Here is a 17,590-nt window from a genome sequence, read left to right on the forward strand (position 1 = left end):
TTACATTTTATTATGTACGGAAAGCACATACTATCTTTCTCCCGCTCTCTCTCCAAGACAAACGCACACACTCGCACAGAAACATGTTGTCAGTAAAATAGTTTAACAACTTAAAAGCTACACAACATTTCTCACTAGTAAGGAAATAACAGCGCGGTTCTTGAAGCAGATAAACTTACAGTTTCGCTATTAGTAGAGACGCTCTTCCTGGCAGAAGCCTCCATTACTAGCTCTAAAATGAAGTTTTTCAATTAGCAATTGACCGTTCGCAAAGACCCGTCCCCCTTAGTTACTGTCGCTATGTCCGACAAGCTACGCCGTTCTCACGCCACACCATGTTCTCACGCAGTGAAAAATACATTGCGGAGCAGAGAGGAGACTGACAACACGCTGACAGATAGGACAGACCAGGTTACTTTTCGGTTACGTTTGATATTAAACATATTAAACAAAGTCTCACCTTTCAAATTTGGTCATTTTTTAAAAGAAATTTAAACAATAAATACCGTTTTGTGGCTCTTTAATGTGTCGTGACAGATCGCTGTAGAGCATCAGTTAAAGCTGCTCGTGAACCGATCATCTCTTCCTTCTAGTTAATTTATAGCCTCAAATAAACATGAACAAACATAATAAGGAATGTTGTTTTAACCACGGAAAGACGTCAATACACTCCGTTTTTCAAGTTCAAATCCTCCCATGTTAATCTACTAACTCTCCTGACTGCTTTGTCGGACAAAATGGTGGATGGCGAAGTATGATTGGTCAGATCACCTGTCAATCAAGCTCCCTGCGAAGGGTCAATTGGGATGAGACGTTTAATAAATTAGTCCTACACACAAGAGCGTTTTAAGGACAAAAACTCTCACGAGAATCCTGACTCTGATTCAGTTAGGGCACTTCAATCCAATGTACCGATTAGACAAGAACTAATTCAATAACTCAATTCTCTCACCTAATAACATTTCCATCACTCCAAAGAGGAAACGTTGCAGACATACCTCAGTTAATTACCAAACACAACATCGAGGGTCTCTTTGGGAGCTTGCATAGCAGAGGTGTATGCGCTCATGTACTGTCTGCTTGTGGGCTGGAAAAGAAGCATGGTGATGTGACAGCAACAGGGCCGTGTGCTGCCCCAGGCTCTGTAGACTGGAGCCAGGCCAAATCTTCACATTCCTCCCTCTGTTTCCCTGCTGTACAAGCTTCGGCTGCCCGGTGGAAATGACCTGGGCACTGATCTGAGATCAGTTCGATGTGGTATGCCGGTGCACAGCGGCCAAAAGAGCAGTACAGAGTGAGAGAGAGAGAGAGAGAAAGCTCTCACACACCCTCCACTCAAACAACATTTCTATCGTGTAACATCTATAGTCCACTTTTGTGTGCTGAAACGAGGGCAGAGACACATTTTACAGACAAATCAGGGGAGGACATTTAGTTCCACAGAATAGCTCTTTTCTTTTAGCCCGAGCTCTCTGGAAACGTGTTTTTATCTGGGCAAACAGAAGAGCTGTGTGGCCACAGGAATTCCAGGTCACAAGGAGTCCTTCGGCAAGGATGACTTCACCTGTGACAGATTCATTTCCTCGCCAGGAATGAGACCTGTTGCATTGACTTTGAGAGGAACTGAAGACGGTAACAGGAACTTTTGCCTTTTTATACCATTGAGGGAGTTCTTTTTGGACATTATGGGGTTGTTGTCAATGGATCAGAGTTCCCTACTGGTGGTGGCCACTCTTTTTGGGATGCACCATTTTGCTGAAGGGGGATGCTCAGGAAGGTGCTGTCAAGGCACAGATTTCACCTGTTTCACTACAGACTGGAGGATGGACCGTGTCTATGGGATGTGCTATTGTGATGAGAGGTGTGTAAAGACTAAAGACTGTTGCTTTGACTACCCAACTAAGTGCCCAGGTAAGTGGTATACAGTCATATTTGGGCAGTTGACAAACTGATTACTGAACACAGTAAATAATATATTTTAAATATAGATTTAAAAAATAAAGTATGTAAAAATAATAAAATGGTGAACCTGATTTCATCAAGTACAACATGTTCCTGGATCAACATTCCACCCAACCAATCAGATTTGAAGGACAAGTTTACAGTTTATGTCTAGGCTTACAACCAGGGTTAGGTGCTTCTACATCATGTTATTCACATATAATTTCCCTCTGATTTTAGGGATAATTTATGAGTAGGGTTAGGTTTAGGGGTAGAGATAGGGTTAGGACAAAATTTTCAGACAGGAATGTTGTTCCTGGAATATGTCTTACTTGACAAAATCACAGTGACCATAATAAAATACCCAGACAGCAACATAGTGTCGGCTCATATCCGGCCCACATCTGGGATTCCACACGTACCGGATGTGGGCCGACACTATGTTGCTGTCTGGGGCTACGTAAGGTCTACTTTAATCCGGATACATTTGAAAACGGCGTTTTCGTTTAAAAACGCTCTCCGTCCACACTAGCGTTTTCAGGCGTTTTCCGACGTTTCAGTGTGGATGAGAAACTTTTGAAAAACGCCTAAATGCGTAAAACCTCACAAAAGATCACTGAGATGATACAGATGGAAAAATAAATAATGAAGTTATCGCGCAATTCTTCTGACAGTATCATTTTATTTAGCAAAATATCTCACCCTTCACTGATGCGCCATATGTTTGGTCTAAAACGCAACTGCTCTCATGTATTGCCGCAGGACAGCAAATGTGAGTCAATTCTGTCAACTTTTCAGGACTGTGATATGAAGAGTGTGCAATGTAGAATATTTGTAGCAACAGTGCGAAAGTGAATAGCACATAACAGGCACAATACTGGTATAAACATCTATTGGTACAATATGCGTCACATGACTAAATTTACATCATCGTTTTTAAATATCACCGGTTTCACAGTCCACACTACAACGTGAAAAAGGCGTTTTCAAATGTATCCACTTTGGAGTGCATTTTCAAAAAGCTTAGTTTTCATTAATAAAAACGCCGTCTCAGTGTGGATGAAAGGCCAAAACGGAGAGAAAAAGATGCGTTTAGAAAACGTAGGCTATTAGGCTATGTTTACACGTGGCCGGCTATTTTCATAAATGGATATTTCACCCTCTCCGTTTTCAAAAATAACACTGTGCACACATGTCAGTTTTGAAAAAAGTGTTAGTTTACACAAACCTGTGTATATATGCCGTCAAGAGCATGCCAAACCTGTAGGTGGCAGTGTAACGAGAAGCTCAAGCCCACGTTAGCCAATCAGAATCCCGAAAATAGCAACAACAACGAATCACTTCCTCTTTCTAGTCGCACTTTTGACGCAGGTGCAAGTTCTGTCGCATACTGTGACGTCGGCTGCCTAACTCAGTTTTTCTCAGTTTACATGCAAACGTGCAAATGAAGTTTTCCAAAACGAGTTTTTAGAAAGAATCGTTTTCAGAGGCAAATTCTCTATTTGCGTGTAAACGAAGGGCACAAACGAAGGGAAATGTCTCAGTTTTTCAAAATAACCATGTACGTGTGAATGGGGCCTTAGTGTGGATATGGCCTGGGTACTGATGAATAAATCTTATATTTTAGGATAATTAGCTGCTGACTGCTTTAACAGTTTTCAGGCAGGGGATCTAATTGCAGCTTTTATTAGAATTAACCCAGATGAATTATATCTAAAAATGTAGGAGATAACACAATCCAAAGAATGGCCAACTGTGACAGCTTAAAGTCACCATGAAATCAAACTTGATAATTCTTATTTCTTATTATGGAATATTGCAGTACTATCCGTGAACATCATTAAAAAACAATGTTCATATGTTCATGTTCAATGTTCATAATCTTTAATCAAAATAGCGTCCCCTCTCTCTTGAAACAACATCTCTTCTCTGATGTTGTGTTTATTGGCGTGAGGGCGCAAATCACAGAAATAGCAAATCTAAACAATCCAATCAATCCCTGATGGACAAAATCAAGTTCTGGTCTACATTTTTTCTTTTTTGAGAAGGTCACAATAAGGAAGAAAATACAATCACAACTTTCATTCTGACTTTAACATGGGTAAATAAAGGCAATAACTAACCATGTTAGACTAACAAAGAGGGCAATGGCTCTATCCGGAATCACATACTTCTCTATATAGCAGGCGAAAAACAGTATGTAACAAATGAAGTATGTCAGAATTCACAGTATTCATTTTAAGAGTAGGCAAAACGTACCCGGATGACCTACTACTTTCAGCGAGATTCTGAAGTGTACATACAATAGACATTTTACTATCCCATGAGGCCACGGGAGAGGATTTGTAAATGGCAGTGAAGCGACGCAATTGATGCTGGTAGGTCACATGATAATGATAGCATTGTGAATGTAGTAGTCCGGATTACATTCAATATAGAACATACTTTTTTTAACGTCGCAAAGTAATTACTTGTTCAAAATAAGTACCTACTCAAGAGAGTATGCGATTTTGGATGCAGCCAAACAAGGAACTAAACAAGACAAAGGTAATACTAATCAGTAACCATGGAAACTAATAGACAAAGGAACTAAACACAGGAAACGTGAACTTAAAGGAATAGAAATGTTACCAAAATAAGATTCTCTGAATTGAAATAAAACACAACATCTGTGCATTATCTCAATTATTACACGGCTACTCATCAAATAAATACGTGGACAGTATAATGTTGACATCATTTTGTTACAACAGTAAATATTAAAGGGTTAGTTCACCCAAAAATGAAAATTCTGTCAGTAATTACTCACCCTCATGTTGTTCCAACCCCGTAAGACCTTCGTTCATCTTCGGAAATGAATGAATAGAGGAATAAAGTCGTTATTTTTGTTTGTTTTTTGCGCACAAAAAGTATTCTCGTCGCTTTATAAACTTAAGATTGAGCCACTGTAGTCACTTGGACTATATTAACGATGTCTTTAATGCATTTTCTGGGCCAGCAAGTTATAACGTCTTTAGAAGCCTATGGAGGAGTGAGCCAGCTCTCAGATTTAATCAAAAATATCTTAATTTGTGTTCCGAAGATGAACGAAGGTCTTACGGGGTTGGAACAACATGAGGGTGAGTAATTACTGACAGAATTTTCATTTTTGGGTGAACTAACCCTTTAAGAAATAAGAATATTAAGAATATTAAGTATTCTAAAAAGCTGTGTTACAAATAATTTTATTATACTAACTGTAAATCCAATTTATAGTAAATGACACCAGAGTATAATGTGCAATGTGTAAAGGGATAAATTATTCACACAAAACTTCCAGCTTTTGCAGGGCAGGAGCAATTTATATTTTAGGAGATTATTTTTTCCTTTTATACAAGAGCATTTAGCATCAAATAATTTATTGCAATGCATGAGCTGTCACTAAAACACTAAGAAATAGGAGAAAAACAGAAGAATTCAGCTCTGTCTTGTATCCTATCTGTCAGTTTCCAGACTGAACTGATGAATCTACACCGACTCATTGTTAGTGTAGTGCCATTCGAAAAATGTGAGAATAAAAAGAAGTTCTTCAACAGTTCTTGAGAGAATCAATTAAAATAAGAAATATCTTGATTTGTAGATAGGTTCTTTATTGGTATTGATAGTTCCATGAAGAACCTTTAACATGGTACAAAAGGTTCTTTATAGTAGAAAAAAAGGTTCTCGAGATTATTAAAATGTTCTTCACACTATAAGAAAACTACGGTTTCTTGAGAGGTTCTTTGGGGAATCCAAAATGGTTCCTCTTTGCAATCACAAAACTCCCTTTTCGCAAACTTTTACTTTTAAGATTATAGGGCCCCCTTGTTGGCCCCAGCCACCTGGTTGAGAACCACTGATATATCCTGTAGATTTGTGCAACTTCTCACCCATGGGTTGTGTTTTAAGCCCAGCCATGTGTAGTGAGTGAGTGGAGTCACTGGAGCGGGTGCGCACAGCCCTGCCAGCCCTCATTCCGGGTCCGGAGACGCAGCATTTTGAGACTGCCCCAAAACAGCGGACAGGCCTGTCCAAGGCTGGAGGAGCAGGCCGGATGCATGGAGTATCAGGATCGCCAGGGCCAGTTTTGCTTTCAGACTCAAGGTATAAATCTGAGTCAACATGGCTTATACATCTTTTCGATCAAAATGCACAGTGACTTTCATCATTATAAAGTTGAGTTTTCCATGGACAACACATTTGGATTTCTTTTAAGAGCTCTTGCGAAACTGCCAACCCTCGTAAAAAAAACAAGTACAATTCAGCATACTTTTAAATAATTATTACAGAAATAATACACTTTAAAGGAATATACTTAAGTGTGAATGTTTTCAGACACTTAATTGCATGTTGTTTACAATTAAATGAAAATATATAGGCCTATTAGTTAAAATTTATATTAAATGCAATTAGTTAAAATTAAGAGTGCTTTTCTTAAGTAATTACATAACTACTTCCATTGTCTTTATGGTTAAAGTGATGCACCGAAAAGTATTTATGATAGACTATGGGCTGGTTTCACAGGCAGGGCTTAGATTAAGCCAGGAGGACTTAAATTAGGACATTTAAGTAGATTTTTTAAATGTGCCTTGGGAAAAAAACCTTGATCAAGGCATTTTAAGATGTGACAGTGCAAGTTGCTTACAGTTAAGACAGCTCAAACATGCATTTTAGTCTGGGACTAGCTTAAGAAAGGCCTGATCCCATAAGAAAAGGCCTAGTCTGTGAAACAATTTGAAACTTGCATGTCATGTATTTAAATACTTGTAATTACACATACACATTTGTAATGATGATGTTGCAATTTAGTTAATCCCCATAGATAAGTCTATCTTAGACTTAAGATAGTCTTATCGTAAGTGATCTTAAGCGTCTGTGATCTTAGACTTACGATAGTCCCAGACTAAAATGCTTGTTTGAGCTGTTTTAACTGAAAGCAACACATCTTTAAATATATCAGTGCCATTGTTTTGTCTCAAGATGCACATCAGTAATGTTTTTTTCTAATGCACTTTTATAAAAGCTGCTTAAATGCCCTAATTGAATTTAGGCCTAATCTTTTCTTAATCTGAGCTCTGTCTGTAAAACTGGGCCAAAATGTAATATCAAATAACATTGTACAGTTAAAAATGATCAAGAATAGGCCTACTTATGTGTTAGTTACCAGATCATAATAAGTGTAAACTTCTAACAATCCTGGCGAAAGATTATTAAAACATGATTTAACATGTACTTTAAAGTAGCATTTTTATTTTGACATCATCCCAAAGTGCACTATTTTTAAAGTATATTAAAAAAAATACTTTACTTTAAAGGTATTCTCTTTAAATACACTTAAAGTGGCCTTTTATGCAATTGATATATTATCTGCAATTAGTTTTTAGTAGTATACTTTTTCAAGATTTGAAGTACTCTACAAGTGTACATTCAAAACATTTCAGCACACTTCTTTTTCACAAGGGAGTATTGCTTTTAAAATGCCTTCTTGCTTATATCGGTAGAGCTTTGTTGTTAAAGAACCCAGTGAACTTCAGTCAGAAATCAAGGGACTTTTCAACTTGATGGTCCAAAGTTGATCACTTAGCTGTTTATGGGTTGGAACTAAACACGGGCTGTGTTGGATTAATTCCAGGAGCAGCATTTATTACCACAATGGAGTACAGCAAAGGCAGAACACATGATTTGTATGGGGCCCAAATGGATGCTGGGTATGTATCACCGTCGATTTAACAAACACAAAGAGACTGTTGATGATGAGAATTTGTGAGGAGAAGCCTGTTTACTCACTTCAACAAATAGTTCACTACTTAAAGTCACAAAAACAGACAAGTAATAAACTAATAACATTAGCAATACACAGTATTAACAACGAATGCCTTATTTAGTTCTTCATTTAGCTGTTAGCATTTAGCTTTCATTGAAAGCGACTTTGTCTTGATACACCATGTAAAACTTTGTATGTGAAATGAAACAATGTTAAATCTCACAATGTGACTGTTTCTTAAACTTTCTTACAATAAACACAGTGAAAGATTTGAAGTCATGTAATGATGATGTGCTCCACAGTTTCTGTATGGAGTTCAAGATGGAGTCTCTGACGCTGCATTGCACGGTGGAGAACAGACCCAATACACGCTGGATGCAGTATTTGAGGGAGGGCTACACTGTTTGCGTGGCTTGCCAACCTCCAGCTCTGAGTAACCACAGTCGGGGCTGTCAAGGAGACGGTAACCTAGCCGAGAGGTAGTGTACCCATAGTGCCACAGTGTTGTTAAACTAGAGGACCTGTTTCTGAGGCAGCAACAACAGCACATTTGGTTACAAGTTCATTGTGAGGTCAGAGTATGTCTTCATGCTGAAACAACATCACAATTCATGAGATATTTAGGTTTCACAAAAGGCTCTTACAGACTTTTGAAAAATAAGTTTCTTGGGGTGATAATAGATCATAAAACAAGCTGGAAATCTCACATAAAACATGTACACAAACTTTCAAGAATCATTTCAGTACTGAATAAAGCAAAGCATGTTCTGGACCACATATCACTCCACATTCTTTATTGCGCACTGATGTTAACATATTTAAATTACTGTGCGGAGGTTTGGGGCAATACTTATAAATGCATCACTATCTATTTTGCAAAAAAGAGCCATAAGAATAATTTATAATACTGGTTATAAAGATCACACAAATTCATTATTTAAAAAAAAAAGATATTTTCAAACAGCACAAATAATGTATAAAGCACAAAAACTCCCTGGCAATATTCAATTTTTTATTAATAGAGAAGGGAAATATAATTTTAGGGGGTCGTGCAACTTAAAACTTATTTGTGTCCGTAAAACATTAAAATGTTTTTGTATTTCTATATGTGGAGTGAAGCTGTGGAACGGATTAAGTTCAGTGCTCAAGCAATGTCCAAGCATGACCCAGTTCAAAAAGCGGTACTAAAATATGGGTTTCACAAGGTACAGGGAGGGAAACAAGGCTTTGTTTTTTAATACTGTTTATTATATATGTTGGATTTATACATGTAAATATGCATGTTTTCTTTGTATTTTTTTGGTGTGTGGGGATAATTATAAATATATGTAGTAAATGTACTGTATTAAGATAGGATTAAAATTATTTAACCATGAAGCCACTCTGATGATTATTAACGAGTAGTGGAGTAGAATTAAATAAGCTTATATTGTTTTGCTTTGGTCTATTAGCTTTTATTGTATTAATTTTAAATGTTCGAAAATTAAAGCCATTTATTAATTTATACCTCCTAGAGGACCAAGAACTATACAGGTTCATAATTAGTGAGAGTAAAGCACAATGCATAATTACTTCTAAAGATCATGCAGTAACCTACTTGTAATTAAGTGTTACTACATCCTTCTAAAGGAATGACTGGTCTTTTGGATCAGTATTCTAAAGTAAAGATCATGGTAACTCACTAGTAATGACTCAAGTATTACCAAATCCATCAGAAGCAATTACTATACAAAACCTTACAATGACTAAAAGTTGTCATGCTTTTCACTTTAGGATGCTGTTCTAAATAATTCTGAAGGATTAGAGTCATTACTAGCGGGTTACCATGATCTTCACTTTAGAATTCATTATACATTAATGTTGTATTATTCATTTGCTCCTGTGTAGTTACTCATTCATGACGGAACAGTATTGTAAAGTGTTACCAACTCTTCTTATCTTGGCAGGGATGAGCTTCTACACTGGCAGGCGGTGGGAAGTCCTCGCTGCAGAGGAACATGGAGGAAAGTACAGAAACTACAGCACTGCTCCTGCCCTCAAGTGCACAGCTTCATTTTCATTTAAACAGTCTATAAATAAGAATGCTTCTTCAAAGTCCTTGTTAAAATCCACAAATAAGCAATATGTTCCATTATACATACAACAACAACAACAAAAAAAACATCACACATTTACAAACATTAAAAGCTCTTTAGTTTTTTTTTGTACAGTATTGTTTCAAACTATTTTTTTTCTTTTTCTGTAAAAATAAATCCAGGAACAATTAAAGGCAAAACGAAGCTTTCATTTGTCTCACTTGCAACCTCTACTGGACAAATGTTGGCCTTACAGTATAAGTAAACAGCAATAGAACACTTTGAACGTTATTATACTATTTATCACTAACACTGTTCTGCCAAACAGTATTTTTGAACTTTTAATTAACAAAAAAAAAAAGAGAACAAAAAAAAAAAAGGCACTGCTGAATTTGAAATCAGCACAGCTTAAATAATAAAAACTTTAAGTCTAAAGATCATTAAAAAAAAAAAAAAAGTTAAATAAAAAAAAGTGGCGGCAGCTCAGAAGTCCTCTCCCTTACTCTTCAGGGTTCTCCATCTGTCCTTAAGATTAACACCGGTGCGGTTGTCAAACTCAAAGTCATTCAGGATCATTCTCCAGTTGCCTTCCCCGTGTTTCTTCACACCTGCTTTCAGCTTCCGATCTTCTATCACAGTCCACTTCTGAAACAAACAAACATTGATGCTGTTTATATGTTCAAATGCTTGTGCTGTACACACACACGTTTGTAAGACTATCTTTGTTAGGCCATTCATTGCTATAATGCAATCTCTAACCCCTTACCCTAACCCTCACAAGTACCTAACCTTAACTCTTTCCCCGCCAGGCTTTTATTTTTTAAGTTGCCAGCCAGCTCCAGCATTTTTTTTTTTTTTTTTATCATTTTCAATGCCCACAGAATAATTTGTTGTATGAATATCTGCAACATGCAATATATTATATAAGATAACTGTACACACACACTTTCAGAGTAACTCACCCTCCTGATTTTGCTTGTCACACTAACAACGCTTTGTAATTCCGAAGGGCTACTACTTCTCCTAGAAAGCTCTGTGTGGATAAAATAAGAATGTATTAATGTTAGAGATTTATAAATGGAATGAGTTGTTCCAAACCCGCATGATGTTATTTCTACGGAACACAAAAAGAGAAGTTTGAAGAAATGCACATTTGTAAATAATCATGTTTTATGACATTAAACCAATGATTTTTGATGTTATAAAGACCAGAACACACAATCATCTGTGAAAATGGTGAATATGAACTTCCGCATTGAAAAGATCTACAGTATGTTTAAAAACAATAACAGGTTTGGAACATGAGAGCAAGCAAATTTTATCAATACTCCCTTAAAGGGTTAGTTCAACCAAAAATGAAATCTCTGTCATTAATGTCACCCTCATGTCATTCATGCCCTCAATTAATAACAGAAATTTCATTTTTGGGTGAACTAACCCTTTAACAACATACAGAAGTACAAAATTATTCAGTAAAACAATACACATCAAAACCACAAAAAAAAAATCCATTGGTTGAGAACTTACTGCAAATGGAGGTTCTCTTGCCTGTGGTTCGCACTTTCTTAGCAGTTTCTGGTTTCCACGGGTCATGAGTTTGTTTGGAAAAAAGTTTCCTTTTGAGTCTGTGACGCAAAAAGAATTGTCAATTTTATGTTTTTAATTTGTTTTCAATTATTAAAGCAATCAGTATATAAAAGCAACTACAAGTTGGTATGAGTGATAAAAAAATAAGGTGGCATCATATGCCAGCTCCACTTTTTTTTTTTCTGTTGTCACTTAAAGTGTAAGCCTTTTTTTTTACTTTAAATCATACATAATAACAAAATTCATAATAAAAATAGGCCTATATAATTTACTTAAATGCTGTGTAATTTCACTTATTTGGATGACAAAACCAGAAAATTTTAAATTGACAACCATTGTGGTTATCTCAAATAAATGTGATTAGATTGAATAACCTTGATCAGTCGATTAATCAGTTGCAACGGTGCTAGTCAGTATGGTGACTCTTAAGGCCCATTCACACCAAGAACAATAACTATAAATATATCCGTAACAATTACTATATTAGCGTCCACACGAGCAGATGATAAGAGTTTATTTTAAGCGGTTTTGTCGTCTGCCGCTTTAAATGCTCCAGCTCTTTAAAGCAGAAAGCATAAACGGTTCTGATTGGCTGTCAATGTTTTTATGGTTCATCAGCTGGAAGGCATTGTTCTGAAAGTGATTCCAACGATATCGTTTCTCTGTTCTGTTTTCGTTATAGTTGTGGTGTGGACTGCAATTATTTTATATTTAGAATTTTTTTTCTATACGTTTATCATTATTATTATCATTATTTGTGTGAACGGGCCTTCAAAATTCATATATTGTAACAACGAATGCCGCTGCTGAAATAACTTTCAAGGCCCTCACCTCATATTTAGCGCCAGTTGATCCACCTGTGCCTCATTTCTGTATGGAAACAAATAAATAAAGCAAGAAGTCTCTAGAATTAAAGATTTTACTTTAGAACAAAAAGGTGTATATATATATATATATATATATATATCAAATATTTAATATAATAAACTCCTTTTTAAATCAATATTTTGTGTCAAATTATTGATTTATTTGGTAGGTAGCCATGTAATACATTTCATTCATTTCAAACATTTCATTTGGGTCATTTATACATATACATATATATATATATATATATATATATATATATATATATATATATATATATATATATATATATATATATATAAAATATATAAATATTTTTATATATCAGCCTGTCGGGGTTGTATTCGCTATAACAACCGCCTCGCTCTACATTATCCCCCCCACACACACACACACATATATATATATATATATATATATATATAAATTACCAAAATGAAATGTTATTTTAGAAAATTTTATTTCATATTTACACAATAAATAAAATATTATTTTATTCCAATCATAGACATCTGCAGTTTAAAAATGTTGTAGATGAGAAAGATGATTTTACTCTTCTGTTTGAATTGACTCTGGGCTGGATGGTATCCTCTCACTTCTGTCCTGTTCAGATAAGGTTTTCTCTGATCTCTCATGACGTGCTTCAACCACTTTTGATGCTGCCTAACACACACACACACACACACACACACACACACACACACACACACACACACACACACACACACACACACACACACACACACACACACACACACACACACACACACACACACACACACACACACACACACACACACACACACACACACACACACACACACACACACACACACACACACACACACACTTCTTGTAATAAGCAGCAAAATACACGGTCAATAAATCACAGTCAAAGTAACCCATTAGCGGCAACATGACTGCATATTCAATGTGTTGCCTTTACTTTTCTTGGGTGGTTATTGAGGGTGAAGCTAACAGCAATATTTCAGTACCCCCATAAAAACACCACAATTCTAAGAGATCATTAGGCAAATTCACAGTACGGTAACCACACTGAAACCACAGTCAATGAAGCCAATTAGGACAGGGATTCTCTTTCCCACAGGATGTAGCACACAAATCAGTCAGTTTGTCGTAAAGTGGATCGTTTTTTTGTACGTAAAACGAAAAAAGGCCTCATACTTCGAGTAAGAAAACGGAGGATCTTTCCAGGTTAACCGCGTCAAGGAACATGTCAACGTTCTCCAACAGCTGGTTGAAAGTGAAGTTCATCAGAAGCGGATCATATGCATCTTTCTTACTCACAATGGCGGTAAGCTTTCCTTGTAGTTTCTAACACACACACACAAAATGATGTTAATTTGCTGCATTGTAAGAAAAGCATGTTAAACAGTAACAGGTAAATGCACACCTCAGGTATTTCAGTCTCTTTTTCCAGCCACTGCAGGGTTTCCTTTGCCAACTTTGAATTCCCTTTCTTCACACACACAGCGACAGACTTGGACACAATGAAAATAAGGTTACATTTTTATTACTTCAAGGCACTGTGAATATGTTTTTTCGTATTCGTCATTCGGTGGCTCTGAATTGTCAAAACACCTAAGAAAATGCTTGCTACGGATGCGAAAAAAGCAGAAAATAGAACCCAATCCGAATTTTTTTATGATGGACAAAAGTTTCGGAGGCAGTGATCAGAATATCGTTAGGTCGTATTTATTTTTTAACATGCGAAAATTTTGGATGAGAATTTCGGACTCAGTGTGCAAGGACCTTAAGAGATCACTATGAAAAAATATAATGAAATTAAGTGCATTTACAAAGCAGGAATAAACTACTGCAGCAGCAAAAGTTTGAGAAGGCAGCTAAAAGAAATATCAATGCAAGCGAATCAAACGAATAAGCCTTAGATATAGTTTGAAGGTGGTTATACATATACATATTTTGTTATTTTGATTATATAATCAAGTGTCCTAAAAAGCATAGGCTATACATACAATATACATGTGTCTATTTTCAATGCTATGGCCTTTGCGTCGATATTTATTGACATAGTTTGGATTTATATGAAATGCCATCACTTTTCAATAAGAGCTAATTTGTAACTAAGTAAGGTTAATAAAAGTATAGAGAGCCTAAGTCCCTCCCCTTCCGGTTGACCACCATGGGACCTTATTTCGGAAAAATAGTGTATGGTAGTCAATGGCGAGAGACAACGAATATTTTGATCTCGTTTGAATTGTGCCCTGAATGACACTTATGATGTTTGTCAATTTAAAAGATACATTTTAAAGTCAAGAAAGTCGCAGTTTGATGTAAAACTGTTGAGGTATAAGACTATGAAAATACGTAATTACAAAGACTACAAACCCAAAAGGCGCACGTGTGACGTCATACCTTTTCTCTCGATGAATGAAGCTAACTTTACTGAAGCTAACGTCTGTCATTTTTTCTACAGTCTCACGTTATAATCGTAACGCTACGCCGTCATGCCTGAGTGTTTTGTACCAGACTGCACACATACGAGCAACGGATCTTGTGACGTACATAGTGCGAGACGAGAGATGTAGTTCATTGAGCGATTTTCACATAAAACTAAATGTTACTCTTCTGTTTTATGACAAACTGCGACTTTCTTGACTTTCATAATTATCTTTTAAATTGACATCATATGTGTAATTCAGGACACAGTTCAGATGGAATAAAAAGATAAGTTGTCTCTTGCCATTGACTACCATACATATTTTTTTCCGAAATAAGGTCCCATGAACCGGAAGCGGAGGGGAGGGACTTAGGCTCTCTATTGTTCATCGTTAATTTCAACATTTACTATTACATTTTTACATTTTAAAGTTTTCTCTCTTAGCAATCACCATCGCACACTTGCAGGTGATAGGTGCGTGAGAGAATAGACCAAATAAGCCAGGTCAAATAGAACAAAAACCCCAAGGAAATCCCACACACTATAGTATTAGTGTGCGGGATTTCCTTTTTTTAATTTTTTTTTATCTCTTAACATTAGTTAATGCACTATGAACTAACATTAATGATCAAGGTTTAAAATGTACAGTACATTTTCATGCTTCAATACTTTTTTTAAATTTTCATAATAAAGTTCAGCACTATTTTTTGTGTTATGTTTGTTTTTATTCAGTATCCATTTTAAAAACTCGGTTGATTAATCGGTTATCGGCCAGCATGGTCCACACTCCAAACTAGTTATCGTTAGTGGTAAAATCCACTATTGGCCGACCAATATTATTAATTATAAAGGATTTATCCATGAACATCATTTTTAACATCTAAATCCAATCAATTCCTGATGGACAAAATCATGTCCCGCCTTACATTTTTCTTGTTCAATAAGCCGTCCCATTCTTATATATACATCCCAATAGGGAAGAAAAGACATCAAACTTCTGTTTCATGCTGACTTTAAACCTATTAAAACCCTACAGTGTTAAACAACTCACTCTTAAGCATACGTACCTGAACAATCAGTAGCGTTTTGATCTTAGCATGTAAATCTGTATCGGACGCTTCCTTTAAGGACTCCCAAATCGGCAGCGCTGACATCAAGGGAGTGATTTGAGTAACACGATCATAATGGACATCTTAAAAACACAACACATGACGGGTAAGTGTGAAAGTTTCAGACCAGCGCACTTGAATCTTTCATGTACTTTTTTTTTATATTTAGTAAACATAAATGGTCAAATTTATATTTTTAATACATTTTCTTATATATGTGTGTGTGCATGTATGTGTGTGTGTGTACATGTATGTGTGTGTGTACATCAAACAGTACAGAACTAGTGAGTAGAGAAAAGTAATGTAATAGAAACTAAACATATTTAAAATGTATAAAGCTATATATTTTCATGTATAAAGGCCCAATTTATACTGTGAAAAAATTTGTAGTTACATTACAGCTGTATAATTTCGTGGTATTATTGACTGTGAAGCATATTTCTTGTATAGAATATATGATTATATTATAAACATATATTCTATACAAGAAATATACTGGGCTTCATAGTAATTTGCAATAATACCACGAAATTATATGATTGCTAATTATATAACGTTAGTTGCATTACCCAGTTGTTCCCCATCTATCACTCTGGCCAGGAGGCAGCAGATCGTTCTCTGAGAGTGATGAGTTGACCTGTGGGAACATGACTCGAGCTCATCCACCAAAGCTGAGGAAAACACAATATACAACATATGAGAATGCAATATTAGTGACATTTATAATACAAGTAACGTTAAGCAATGAACGCACCTAGCATTAACTATCAGAATCCTTAGGGGAATCAAAAAAACATTTTCTTACCTTCAAATATTTTTAAAGCTTTATGAAACTCCGGTCCAGATCTTGCCTTGAAGTGCCGACATAATGTCGCGAAATAATAGTCGACCATCCATGACTGAACAACACTTTCGACTTCAACTACATTGTTTTTTTCGGTTTTTTCAGTTGAGCTCGAGATCTCATGAGACGCGCATTCCGTATCCATGTTTATGCAGAAAAATAACAAACGTTCCCGCCAACTGTTGTGCGGGCGGAGTTTATCAGAAGCTCCGGCCACAGCGCCCCCAACCGACGGGGAAGAAACAACAATAGCGACTTTTTGATTTGGGTATTGAAAAACAGGGTTCTTTTCTTAAAATATCACAACTAAATTAACACTTACGTGAATTTTATAGCACTTTGCTTTGGTCTGACTTTTTCCGTGTCCCCAGGTAGGCCTAATATGCACCAACGTCCACCATGAAACAAATCATCATCATTTTGTTAGGAAACTAGCAATAACACCAGTAAGTAACTTAGTCTAGCAATGTATATAATGAATTCTGTGACTGTGATGTGTTGTGGTTGCTGGTTTGTACGAATCTAAAATATTATATCATGTCTGATAAAATTACAGAAACTGGTGTGATCAACTTTTTATAAGAATTGACCATCATGCAAGTTAACAGTAAATTCCTCACTGATTGGCCAGGTTTGGCTACTTATCTTTCTTAAGTATATAATAGTGTTAATTATATAAGTAGGCTACATAATAAATACAATAATGTCTATTATGTTAATTGTCTTATCCTTGTGTAAATCATCAATTAATAATTAATACAATTATATTTCCTTAAATGACAACATAATAATTTACATTGCTAGAACTCAAAGTGTACTACATATGTACCTGGATACACTCTATGAATTTATATACTGTACATACAAATATATAAACTAAATCAAAATAAGAAGGGATTGTTCACCCAAAAATGAATATTCTGTCATCATTTAATCCCCCTCAAGTTGTTCTAAACATGTATG

General features: G+C 35.9%; 2 protein-coding genes across 2 annotated transcripts; one reads left to right on the plus strand and one right to left on the minus strand.

Moving 5' to 3' along the window:
* The first annotated feature begins 1,286 nt into the window (after nt 1-1,286).
* Nucleotides 1,287-9,904, plus strand: sbspon (somatomedin B and thrombospondin type 1 domain containing). The gene is made up of 5 exons (XM_084102449.1): nt 1,287-1,911; nt 5,869-6,063; nt 7,592-7,667; nt 8,026-8,202; nt 9,670-9,904. The coding sequence occupies exons 1-5, from the start codon at nt 1,593-1,595 to the stop codon at nt 9,785-9,787; spliced, it is 885 nt and encodes a 294-aa protein (XP_083958575.1). The 5' UTR covers nt 1,287-1,592; the 3' UTR covers nt 9,788-9,904.
* terf1 (telomeric repeat binding factor (NIMA-interacting) 1) lies at nt 9,900-16,796 on the minus strand. Its single transcript, XM_084102448.1, has 10 exons — nt 16,589-16,796; nt 16,353-16,454; nt 15,742-15,866; nt 13,667-13,753; nt 13,438-13,587; nt 12,806-12,915; nt 12,217-12,255; nt 11,326-11,423; nt 10,761-10,831; nt 9,900-10,443 (listed from the first exon to the last, which is right to left on the minus strand). Exons 1-10 carry the CDS (start codon nt 16,770-16,772, stop codon nt 10,282-10,284), a joined length of 1,128 nt encoding a protein of 375 aa, XP_083958574.1. The 5' UTR covers nt 16,773-16,796; the 3' UTR covers nt 9,900-10,281.
* Between the last annotated feature and the right edge of the window lie 794 nt (nt 16,797-17,590).

Source organism: Abramis brama (genome assembly GCF_963993115.1).
Source record: "Abramis brama genome assembly, chromosome: 24".
NCBI classification, from domain to species: domain Eukaryota; kingdom Metazoa; phylum Chordata; class Actinopteri; order Cypriniformes; family Leuciscidae; genus Abramis; species Abramis brama.